The sequence below is a fragment of the Orussus abietinus genome, unplaced genomic scaffold, assembly GCF_000612105.2.
Source record: "Orussus abietinus isolate OABI.00-Male unplaced genomic scaffold, Oabi_2.0 scaffold68, whole genome shotgun sequence".
Classification (NCBI taxonomy): Eukaryota; Metazoa; Arthropoda; class Insecta; order Hymenoptera; family Orussidae; genus Orussus; species Orussus abietinus.
In genome coordinates, this window is record NW_019394236.1 from 304,336 (window position 1) to 315,842 (window position 11,507).

At 44.1% G+C, this 11,507-nt stretch overlaps 2 protein-coding genes across 5 annotated transcripts; one reads left to right on the forward strand and one right to left on the reverse strand.

The window, feature by feature from the left end:
* Positions 1 to 11: 11 nt before the first annotated feature.
* Positions 12 to 4,209, forward strand: LOC105695538 (probable ATP-dependent RNA helicase DDX47). 2 transcript variants are annotated; one of them, XM_012417156.1, is made up of 10 exons: positions 12 to 138; positions 338 to 568; positions 646 to 739; positions 816 to 980; positions 1,038 to 1,204; positions 1,274 to 1,510; positions 1,599 to 1,822; positions 1,911 to 2,172; positions 2,338 to 2,542; positions 3,234 to 4,209. In XM_012417156.1, exons 2-9 carry the CDS (start codon positions 497 to 499, stop codon positions 2,497 to 2,499), a joined length of 1,383 nt encoding a protein of 460 aa, XP_012272579.1. In that variant the 5' UTR covers positions 12 to 138; positions 338 to 496; the 3' UTR covers positions 2,500 to 2,542; positions 3,234 to 4,209. The 2 variants fall into 2 exon arrangements, with proteins under 2 accessions (XP_012272579.1, XP_012272578.1); XM_012417155.1 differs by having other exon boundaries at positions 2,338 to 4,209.
* LOC105695536 (CCR4-NOT transcription complex subunit 3) lies at positions 3,528 to 11,307 on the reverse strand. 3 transcript variants are annotated; one of them, XM_012417151.2, is made up of 9 exons: positions 10,844 to 11,307; positions 9,424 to 9,656; positions 9,082 to 9,237; positions 8,771 to 8,950; positions 7,756 to 8,043; positions 7,433 to 7,646; positions 6,402 to 7,099; positions 5,723 to 5,932; positions 3,528 to 5,246 (listed from the first exon to the last, which is right to left on the reverse strand). In XM_012417151.2, exons 1-9 carry the CDS (start codon positions 10,866 to 10,868, stop codon positions 5,148 to 5,150), a joined length of 2,103 nt encoding a protein of 700 aa, XP_012272574.1. In that variant the 5' UTR covers positions 10,869 to 11,307; the 3' UTR covers positions 3,528 to 5,147. The 3 variants fall into 3 exon arrangements, with proteins under 3 accessions (XP_012272574.1, XP_012272573.1, XP_012272575.1); XM_012417150.2 differs by having other exon boundaries at positions 7,391 to 7,646; positions 10,844 to 11,306; XM_012417152.2 differs by lacking the exon at positions 8,771 to 8,950 and having other exon boundaries at positions 7,391 to 7,646; positions 10,844 to 11,306.
* Between the last annotated feature and the right edge of the window lie 200 nt (positions 11,308 to 11,507).

The window sequence follows — 11,507 nt, forward strand, 5'->3', positions numbered from 1 at the left end:
CACGGAGTGAGGGTAGGCGGAAAACCGCCGATTGGTTCGAGGATCTAGGGAAATCCAAACCAAGATGGCGGCCACGCGACGCTCGTCACCGCTTCGGGTTCTTACATGCATGTCACATCTACGTGCTGCACAATTAAGGTAGCTGCGCGGGTGATTCAACGCGACAACAAATTTTAAGAACGAATATCGTGGATATTTGTTATTTATTATTTGAAAAGCATGGGGGGAAAATTTAAATAGAATTTATTGTATTGTTTTTGTGAATAAGGCTGGTTGTTTCCTGAGTCTTTTTTCATTTTTCTTGTCTATTTTAATAAATCGAATTCGACATTTTCAGGAGGTCAGTGCCATCTGTCGCGCAAGAGGGGAATCGCAAACTGTGAATTCGATGGAAATTTTAGGAAATTTCTAGCCACTCCGATTAAAACATCGGGTGATCGTGCCATAACCTAGAATTACGAGAAAACACATGGTTGCGGCATTTTAATGTGTAAATATGGAAGAAGATAAAGATACTGAAAATTTGGAGGAAGATGAGGAGGCCAAGGTTGTTACGTGGAAAGATTTGGTAAGCAAATGTGGTTTCATCTTATTAGAAAATTATTATATATTTGATATAACAGTCTTTGTGTAATTTGTTTACAGGGTATTGTTGACACGTTATGTCAAGCCTGTGAAGACCTGAAATGGAAGACGCCTTCAAAAATTCAAAGAGAAGCTATTCCGTTAGCTTTGGAGGGTATAACCTTATTTAGGATTTTTACCCTTTTCAAAAGTCTAAAAAGATGTTCTGAAACTTGAAATTATATTTGCAGGTAAAGATGTTATCGGGTTGGCTGAAACTGGGTCTGGTAAAACGGCAGCTTTTGCGATACCGATACTACAGGCGTTACTGGAAAATCCTCAGAGATACTTTGCACTGATCCTTACCCCAACTAGAGAATTAGCATTTCAAATTTCCGAACAATTTGAAGCACTGGGTATGCACTGACAATTTAATTAAGAAATATAAAAGTGTAACAAGCTTAATTTTTTAGGTTCAAGTATTGGTGTAAAATGTGTTGTGATAGTAGGAGGAATGGATATGATGTCACAGTCGTTAGTATTAGCAAAGAAACCCCACATTCTCATTGCAACACCAGGAAGACTGGTTGATCATCTCGAAAATACAAAGGGGTTTAATTTACGATCCTTAAAATATTTGGTATGACGTGATCAAACTTTTACATAAGAATTCCTTGACAAAAATAATTATAATTTTAAATATTATTAGGTTATGGATGAAGCTGACCGTATATTGAACATGGATTTTGAAGTAGAAGTCGACAAGATACTCAGAGTTATACCAAAAGAGAGAAGAACGTTTCTTTTTTCTGCAACAATGACCAAGAAAGTTCAGAAATTACAACGTGCATCTTTGCGCAATCCTGTGAAAGTGGAAGTCTCGACAAAGTACCAAACTGTAGAAAAGCTACAGCAATACTACATATTCATTCCTGTCAAATTTAAGGTAGAATAATCGGTTCATAACAAACTATTTAAAACAGCAAAAGATATTGCACTGACACTTTTGGTTCATAAGTTGTTACCTTTAACAGGATGTCTACCTTGTTCACATTTTGAATGAATTGGCAGGAAACAGTTTCATGATATTCTGTGCCACTTGCAACAATACAATGAGAACAGCTTTGCTCCTACGTAGTCTGGGTTTTATGGCGGTACCGTTACATGGACAAATGTCTCAAAATAAAAGGATAGCAGCTTTAACAAAGTTTAGAGCGAAGAACAGATCCATATTAATTTCTACAGATGTGGCCAGTAGGTCAGTGGTTATTTAGAAAAGTCTGCATAATTTTCCTTATTAAACCTGATATCTGGACCACCGAGTAACAAAATAAATCTCTGCGCAGGGGTTTGGACATTCCGCATGTAGATATCGTTATAAATTTCGATATACCGACCCACAGCAAGGACTACATCCATCGGGTTGGTAGAACAGCTCGGGCTGGTCGGTCTGGGCGTTCTATAACATTCGTAACCCAATACGATGTTGAACTGTACCAACGAATAGAACAACTAATATCTAAAAAACTACCCCTCTACGAAACGATCGAAGAAGAAGTTATGGTTCTACAGGAAAGAGTATCGGAGGCCCAGCGCACCGTCAAAATGGTAAGAACTACTCAGCCACGATGAGCAACCTTTCTACAATATAAAAATGCATGCACCAATTAAATATATAGGAACTTCATTAATTTACAACTTACCATAATAATACAATGCATGTACATGCGAAGAAATTATATGCTACTATAAAGATTGCAACGTTCTCTTTAGGAAATGAAAGATATCGAAGAGAACAAAAAGTCAGGTAAAGGAAGGAAACGAAAAGGCGGAGACAGGGACGAAAACGACGACGACGACACCGAACAGTCCCTGGGTGTGCGAAAACGAATGAAGGGGAAAAGCAAAAGAAAAGGGAAAGGAAGAAAAGGCTAGCAAAGCTCGTAAATCCGAATGCATGCCGCCTCCGTAATCTCAGGTATAAACGTCACGCCACGTGGTGCATTCAGTGCCGATACAGAAATCCATCCGCTAAACAACGAGCCATAGAGCACGTACTGGGAATGATTTGACGTCAACTCTGTAAATTTATAAACCAACTTTTACTGCAGTATCATTTCTCTCGAACAAGTACATCGTATGACCTAAAATGAGCTAAAAAATCTACGGGCGCGACAACGCAATTGGAGCGTTCCCTCCCGACGATCGGTCTTTCGTTCCCTAATCCTAAGACCGTCGCGATTTCCCTACGTGAATCGCTTGTAAATATCTCTTGAAGGCTTCGGTTTTAACGGGGGAAGTGCTAAACGGGTCGATCGTTTCTCTCATTCGTGGTCTCCTCGAGGAGGTCTTATCATCGTTTCGTTGGGATGAGATCGGCGTTATCAAGCCGCGCGGGTCGCTATGTAAGAAGAGAAATTTAAGCGGGGGAAACGTATTTACACAATGTTAAGCTAAGAACACCTTATCGAAAGTTCTGTCCTTACATATCCCGCAGCGGTAACAATACTTGCGACGACGGCGGCAAGTGGGCGAGAATAAATTCCTACGAACTAGTTCCCCGAATGCGCTCTCTTCCTGGGGGGCAGAAAATCGATTGCTCCGGTCTTGCTCTTCGCGTGCCGGTAGTAAAATGATGATCACCTTTTCATTTATTTTTTTTTTACTAGGCTCACGTTGCTCTCGCATCCGCCACGAGTTCCAAGAGACATATCGGAGGGAAAAGTAAAAGCTGCCGGCGAAGATGCGAGCGTCCGATACGACGTAGAATACTAGCGAGGCGTACCGAGACGGTCCATCGTTAAGGGGACATGAAAGTAGCATCCAAAAGCTCAATCGTACATCAAACTGTTTTCCGAACCGGGTCTACCAAATCGTTTCAAGCTTTACAACGTGAATACAGAGACTACGACGAAGGTCCCGACACCCATGAATTTCAATTTTTCTTTTCTTAAATTTATTTATAGACCTTTTGAAAATCTTGTATAAAAAACCGAATTCCACGTGTGTCGGGACCTTCCTTATAGCCTTAATATTCACACTGAAGTTTGAAACGATTCGGTGCACCCAGTCCGGGGAAGTTTCACAAACGAGATGTCCGATGCCAGTTTTCCATCGCCTTAAGGGAGAATTAACGATTCCCGATATCGCTTCCGGGGCTTAAAGCCCGTTACAAAGAAGACGACGGCCTTCCTTTCTCCCCGCTACTCGTACGCAGAGTAATTACAAACGCAGTCGGTCGTCGGTGGATTACAATTCTTAGCGGCGAGCGTGCAGGGTGAGATATCGGCGATCGCTAATCTCGGATCTCGGGTCGTGGAGCGAAAAGGGGGGGCAACGCATTTCTACGGGCCTCCTGTGTCTAGCCTCTAGCACTGATTACAACGATAACGCGAGTCGGTTCCTTCGAGCGAGCGGGGCGGGCGATTAACCGGAAGGGTACGAGAGTGTCTACGGCGTCTAGTCGCTTGAAGCCGAGCCTAATGGATGGAATGTCGTTAAGTTCCGCACCTACGTTGTTAATTACAATACTACCGGGGCGTCTCGCGAGACGGAGAGACTTCCCCGACTCTCGTCGAGTGCTGACAGAGAACCCAGGTTCGATTCCACCCTCGAGAATGAGAAATAAAATATACTCCATAATATTATTATTCGTTTTCACTATTTCTACACAGATTCTGTACAGTAAATTCAATTTAAAGGGCTTCATACCTCAATATACTTTATACAAAAAGGCTACTTATAATCTAACATTAAGACATACCATAGCATGAGCGCCCTCCACCTTGCTCCTCGAGGGCAGGTGGGCCGCACGCATGTTTGTACTGGTATTACAGAGTCAGTCGCCAGCGAGTATAACTTCCTCCTTTCTCACTCTAACTCGTGTTTTCTCTCCCTCGCTCTCTACTCAAGTTCGTTTGTTTGTTTGTTATTTTTTTTTTGCCCCATAGTTCTCCATATTTTATCACACGTCCGCGCACCACCGCGATCGCCGGTCGACCCGGCTTCTGTCTCTCCTCCTGGTGGTCGCGGGCCGGTATCTCTCTCTCTCTCTCTCTCTTTCTTTCTCTCTTCCGTCTCTCCTATCTCCCTGAACGGTCCCCGATAAAAGCTCGACTTTCGGTCTCTCCGTCGGTTTTGCGATTCTATTTCTTTCCTTCCTTCGTTCCTCCGTCTCGTTCGCTCGGAAAGGGAATAGCGGGGGTCGATGATCTTTGTCGTCGCGACGTCGTAATGCAATGAAGTGCCTTCGATCTGTCTCTCTCTCTCTCTTCACCGTATCTTCCTGCTCCTCTTCCGCAAGACATCTCTTCTCTCGCTCTGCACGCGATTCCTCGCCTAAGCGTCCTTATGTCCCTCTCTCACTCTCACTCACCCTCCCTCGTTCTCTCCATCTCTCTCCCCCTACGCCTGTTGTCAACGATACCTTTGTTTTTTTTTCTTTACCAATAAATAAAATTATATTTTGTGAAAATATAGAATCGTAAAAAATAAAATCTGTCTTTTAAATTTTTCTTCTTCGATAATACCGGTACAGAAATAGTGCATTCTCGGAGACGTTTCCGCGAGCGACAGATCTCGGATTAATTGAGGTCTCTGTCTTCTAAGTACTTGTACTCAAAAGTAAAGCCCTCCTTCTTTCTTTGCCCCCACTTTTCGTAGTCGAAGTAGATGTAAGTGCCCTGGAATCAAATCGGTCGAGACGTTATCATCGGGGATGCGAGCGATAAGGTCGTCGAAACGACTCGCTAAGAGGTCTCGACTTCTTCGGGGAGAAATCGTTACTCTCGATTATTAAGAGGATGTGAAAGTGGCATCCGAAAAGTCAATCGTTCATGAAACTCTTCCTCCGAACTGAGTGTATCAAATCGTTTCAAACGTCACAACGTCAAAATAGAAGCTATAAGGAAGGTCCCGACAGTCATGAACTTTCATTTCTTATAACAAATTTTTAAAGTATCTCTGAACAAACTTTTGAAAGCATTGAAATTTCATAGATTTCAGGACCTTACTTATAGCCTCCATGTTCACGCTGCGAAGTTTGAAACGCTTTGGTAAACTCAGTTCGGAGAGAAGTTTCATGAACGATTGACTTTTCGGATGCCACTTTCCCATCACCTTAAGCGGAAAGAGAAGTTATCCTTAGGTGGCACCTGACCTGTTCGTACTCCTCGTTGATGACTTTCGGCTCCTCGTGCCTCTGGAACCACATCATATACTTGGTGTGGAATCTCCAGCTCTGCTTCTTCAGGGCTTTCGCAGCCAGGTATTGGCCCTTCGAGCCCTCCATGTAATAGAATATAAAGAACAGCGTCTCCGTCGAGAGCCGCTGGAAAAACTCGACGGTGTCCGAGTGGGGAAGCTGCATCTGGAAAGTGAAAGCAACGAGATGCAAGACCGAAGATCACGCGAGCGTCAAAAACTACGTAGCACCCTTCATAGAAATTTTTAGCACACGAGCGACGATCATAGCAACTGGTGTACATCCTTATCCGATGCACTTTTGCTACGACAAACGTCGTGACACGGCAACGCACATTCCAGGGTAACATTTTCTTTTCAAGTAAGCCACGCGAGTGTCGAAAATACGTCCATTAAAAATACATTCATTATAAATACGCCGGTTCAAAATACGTCCACTAAAAAAGATACACTCGTTAAAAAAATCGCCCATCAAAGATATGTCATCACCACGAACATTGAAACGACGCTCGAGTGACTCCGACCCTTAACCCTTTCGCTTCGAATCGCTCGGAATCGAAAGGGTTAAATTAAAAACCCGAGTTCTAGGTTATACAAGACGACTCGCATCAAACCCAAAAGCCAAAAAGTTGCACCTGTTGATAGTAAGGCGGCGTAGGGCACAGGTTCCTGGGGAGATAAGACCTGAGCCGTTCCGAGTCGGACGGGTGAGGCATGTGATAATAAGCAGCCTCCATCATCTGGAACTGGAGCTGGTGCTCCTTCTGGAGGGGTACGGGGCCCAGGGGCGCGACCCCCAGAAGCGGCGGAATGTGAGCCTCCGAGGTGGTGTTGCTCGCCTTGGAGTTGTCGAAGATGTTCCTGGTGGGCTCTGAGGGCGGTATCTCCAGACCTGCTCGGACAATGACCTGTTGGGCGATTGACTTTAGCGAGGACATGCCGTCGGGAAGCTTAGAGATGAGACCGTTGGCAGTGGATGGGGCGGGCGAGCACGAGTTCGCCGGCAAAGGCGACGACCTGCTGCTGGTCGAGGATTGCGGCGAGGACGACGGGGGGATCGGCGTCGTCATCTCGGCCTCGCTGTTGTGGTTCTGACTCTGTTGGCTGTGCAACGCGTGGCTCGCCTGCATGATCGTTGGATTGTTGCTGTTGTGCTGCTGTTGCTGCTGCTGCTGCTGTTGTTGCTGTTGCTGTTGCGCCTGCTGCTGCTGCTGCTGGACTTGCTGCTGCTGCTGTTGCTGCTGCTGCTGCTGTTGCGAGATCGCCTGCGGGATGTTCGACGCGACGCTGGACGCCGACGAGGACGACAGCAGTCCGTTTTCGCTATTATGAGCTGAAAAGGCAACACCACCAACCACCGTATATTTAGCTTATCGGTATAGCAGAAAACAATAATAGAAACTCGCCCATGCCAAACCCTTTCGATCGGCGGCCGAGACCGATTGGCCGCTTCTACCGGGAGAAAGTGATTCATTGGCCGCCGAAAAAGGAAGCGATATCATCAATCGGTTTCGTTGGCATTGGCATGCACCACCCCGCGGAGGGCGAGTCTCGAGGCTTTCCTCCTTCTCGCGGCCGGAAGGAAGGAATCCGATCGTCGGTCTCGAGCTTGGCGACGACTTACACGAGGTTTTGCTAGAGGTCGAGTGAATGGCTTGCGAGTTACTGTGCGATGCCGCCACCGTGGCGAAGTTGCCCGCGTTCGTCGTAGCTACGTGGTTATTCGTCGAGCTGGGCGAGCTGTGGCTCGGCGTCATGGGAATGGTCTTGCTCGGTGTACTGCTCGATAACAGATTCGACTTCAGATTGGCAGTGCTTCCCGTCGTTGGAATGCTCGCTTGCGAGTTCATTAGCGGCCTGACTGCTGTTGGTTTTACTGGCTGAAATTGGAAAGGGCTCTTGAAATCGCTCGGGGTCGAGTTTCATCTCTTTCTACGCGTCTTGAGCGAACCGCTCCGTGAAAATACCTCTTAACTGGCTAGGACAAACCTTGGTTTTCTTATCGGTATCGGTTGAACTATCGCTCGAATGGTTGTGCATCGTCGAACTCAACGGAGGCGATGGTATCGGCGAGGTCCCCGAGTTTGTCGACGTTGGCGTCCCTCCGGTTTCATTGCTATTGTTGCTATCCGTTGTCGCGGACGACGGAATGCCAACACCGGACAATTCTACCTCGTCAAGGCCAATGATATCGTCGTAAATGTACTCGTTCTCCTCAAAATCGGGCTCTTGCGATGACTCAATGTAATACTCGACGTCGTCCTTTATCCTTTTGATCTACAGACATCGACACGCATTAGAACATACAGTTGTCCGTAATAATAGTTTGGGCTTGTAGTGCAGTCATTGTTATAAAATAAGAACTTTCTTCTATACATAAAAAAATATATATATAATGTGGCAAAGCTATGATATATAAGGCAAAGTTAGCGTCGACAAAGAACTTTGATTCAGCAAGATGCAAGGCATCGAGACGAGCACGTTAAATTGTAAATTGAAAAGAAGTATTTCAAAATAATCACATTGCCTCGAACGAAAGGTATAGGGTTAGTTTATGCCAAGTCGTAACTGAAATAACTGTTTTACTGTTAACACTCGAGATAATGCCTGCACCAGATTATGGACAATTAACACATAACACTGAATATAATTATCGTAATTTAACTTAGAGGTCTCTAATCCTTAAATGTAATGAAGAGGATGATGTAAGTTAACGGACAGGATCAATTTGATCGAGGCCATTTTTGGCAATCAAATTGTGGGCACTCGCTGAACAAATAGTATATCCCCTACTAGATATCCATTCAAACAGTCATACGAGCGACGAGACACGACCAACACAAATACTAAGAGAAAGTAACGAAACTTAGTGTCACTAGGTATCTTTCGTTCCCGACCTTTATCACAGCAGAATGTCAACCGACTGGACTCATAACGATAACAATTTTTAATGAACTTTTCATTGTACGATGTTATTAAAAATTTAAGAAATCAACGCACTCACCGTATTAACCTCGACAGACATATTATCCAACATGCGCAATAATGTCTCCAGCTTGCGGATGTGGTATCGATGCTTTTCAAGCTTTGCTTTCAATTCATCCATTCTATCCTGCTTATCTTTATCTAGCCTTTTTTTCTTTGCGGCAAGTAACGATTCTATTTCCGACTCAAACGTATCCAGCTGCACCCAAAATGTCAATGATAGGGATGTTACGGCAGACCTTAATATGCATACTCGAAACTCTTTGACGAGGTCGTTTGGACAAGCACAACACATTGAAGTTCGATACGAGGAGGACGCGTTTTTCGTACCTGAATATTTAGAGCATCTATGGAGTTCGCAAGCCAGTTACTGACTTCTTCTCTCTCTTTTTGGGCTGGATCGAGCTTCTGCGCTGCCCCCAAACCTTCCTTAGAATAAGCCTTCGTTTTCGTTTCCCTCTCTACGACCTTAAATCTTTCCATTTGCTAAGAACAACAAGATGATATTTAATGATTATAATTGTCGGATCTTTGCAACTCACATCGACATGTGAATTATGCCTAATGTAGGGTAAAAAACGTGCTATCAATAGCTTTTTGATTTAGGGTGTTTCTTGCAAGGAATACTGACAGCGGCAACAGAGGTTGGTATGTCTGGACACAAGTACTCACAGTTTCGATTAGCTTCCGGTAATCGAGTAATGTGCTTTTATCCTTAATTTCGCCAGAAGCGATCCAGCTCTTAATTTGATCGCGTAACCTTTGAAGCTTCTTGATCTCTTTCTTAAGATCAGCCTCGTACTTCTCCTTTTGGTTGCTGTTGGTGGCATTGTGGACCTTTTGCCAGATATCTTCAAAAGTCTCCACACCCTCCGTTACTTTCTTAAGGCACCTGTCTATTTCACCTGCGGTTTTCAAACAAATATTTTTATGGCAACTGCTCTCCGAGCCTCTCTTTTTCATTATGCCTTTTTAATGGATAAGGCTTATGACGAAACTTTCTAAAAAGCTTCCCCTTTAGCTTTCGAGGATCAAAACACTCCAAAATTGTTTAAAGTATCAATTACTTTCTATCAGACCACGGAACCACAATGGAAATAAAAATGAAATACATCAAGAGAAGCATTCACTGAATTTATTGTATCGCACGCATTACTGCACATGTTTACACCAAATTTTCAGTCGTGGGTGTATTATATTATTATTTTTAGAACAGCCAGTTTACCCAAAAATAAAAGTTCCAAATTTAGACCCTAATCTATAGACTGCTATCCTTCGCAATACCGCAGCGCTATCTTCATAATATTCATTTTATAACAAAATGTATTAACATGAAATAAATTACCACTAGCATTGCGTACAATCATACTCTTAAGCAGTTGAGACGTAAAAAAAGTTCAAGCGTTCAAGTAGTCCAGGACTTAACACACCAAACCATTTACTTCCGAAGTACAATCTAACAGGATATACGCCATAAACACAAAATACTCCACATTAACAAGAACATATACTAACATACATTGGATACACATAAAGTTTTAAGTCAACCGTTGTAACTTTTATTCATTAACGATCTACCAAACATAAACTACTTACGATGAATTTCTTCAGCATGTGACCCAAATTCGTAGTACCAAACAAATTGAAATACGATTCTTAAAACCCAAAGTCTTTCGCTAAAGACCCATCGATTCAAGATCCTATGCAAGCCTTTCACAATGGGGAACGCAAATGAGTATGCAGAGAGCAAGACTCGTTTGAAGGTTATGCCGGAAAGCGAGTGACCAATTTCTCACCGAACGAACAGAATTTCAGTGATGGAACCTTTGCCAGATTGCAGAAGCATTTTGAAGGAATAAAGACGATGGAGTGGTCCGTCACCCTTGGACAACCCTTAGCAACTGTCACCCGGTAAAGAAGTCCTACTCCGAGCAAATGACACATCGAGGAACCGGGAGAAGAATGAAATGGCAAAAGCGGTCTCTATGAGTTAGAGGAGAGCAAAGGAAGGACCAGAAGAGCTAACCGTGGCCGTGCAGGGGCACAACAAGATCTCTAGATGTAAACAGTTAAGAAAGGAGATTCCTCTCACCTTGCAACTTTCTCGTCGCAGCCATGGCTATGTAAACGTATGGCAGAATGGTTCATACATAGTCCGGACGTAATGAAAAAGGTACGAGCGAATTTTCCGTAAGAAATCTCCGGTGGACTATTATTCCCTGTATAATATGGGAGGCTCGGGAACAAGATGGCTTCCGTTTTCAAATGACAACGACCGACCGTCCGTGAGAGCGCTGCGCCGAACCTTGCCTCGGTCTGTCGCCGATTTTTAACCTCTTCAACTTAGCTCGACCGATACATCATCTAGTCGTTAATCGGCGATACGTAAAATTACACAAAAGGTGCTAGCATCGGTAAATGATATATACGAAAGTCGGAATAACTCAACGGTATATTATGCATTGGCGCATCCACACACAAATGCACCTCTCACGCACACGGCTGATAGGTTAGCGTTCGCCACCCATCGAGATTTCATCGGATACCTTCAGACGGAATCTGTGAACAGAGAGTAGCAAAGAAAGCCCATGTCTCGAATTAAAACCGAACTCGCCCTACACGCGTCGAATGTTGCACAGAGCGCGTCGCGTCTCCGCGTCGAAGATGATCAACCAATCAGAATCCGCGCTTCACCACGTGTGTCACATCCATCGCAATTCTGATTGGTTGAGTATCTTCGACGCGTTGACGCGCCG

Bases quoted from the DNA above. Each gene is read 5' to 3' on its own strand.
- LOC105695538 (XM_012417155.1), top strand. From the start codon at position 497: ATGGAAGAAGATAAAGATACTGAAAATTTGGAGGAAGATGAGGAGGCC. The intron at 569-645 runs GTAAGCAAATGT...ATTTGTTTACAG, and splicing joins TTGTTACGTGGAAAGATTTG to GGTATTGTTGACACGTTATG. The intron at 1,823-1,910 runs GTCAGTGGTTAT...ATCTCTGCGCAG, and splicing joins TCTACAGATGTGGCCAGTAG to GGGTTTGGACATTCCGCATG.
- LOC105695536 (XM_012417150.2), bottom strand. From the start codon at position 10,868: ATGGCTGCGACGAGAAAGTTGCAAG. The intron at 9,657-10,843 runs GTGAGAGGAATC...TGAAAACCGCAG, and splicing joins TGCGACGAGAAAGTTGCAAG to GTGAAATAGACAGGTGCCTT. The intron at 8,044-8,770 runs GTGAGTGCGTTG...CGATGTCTGTAG, and splicing joins TGTCTGTCGAGGTTAATACG to ATCAAAAGGATAAAGGACGA.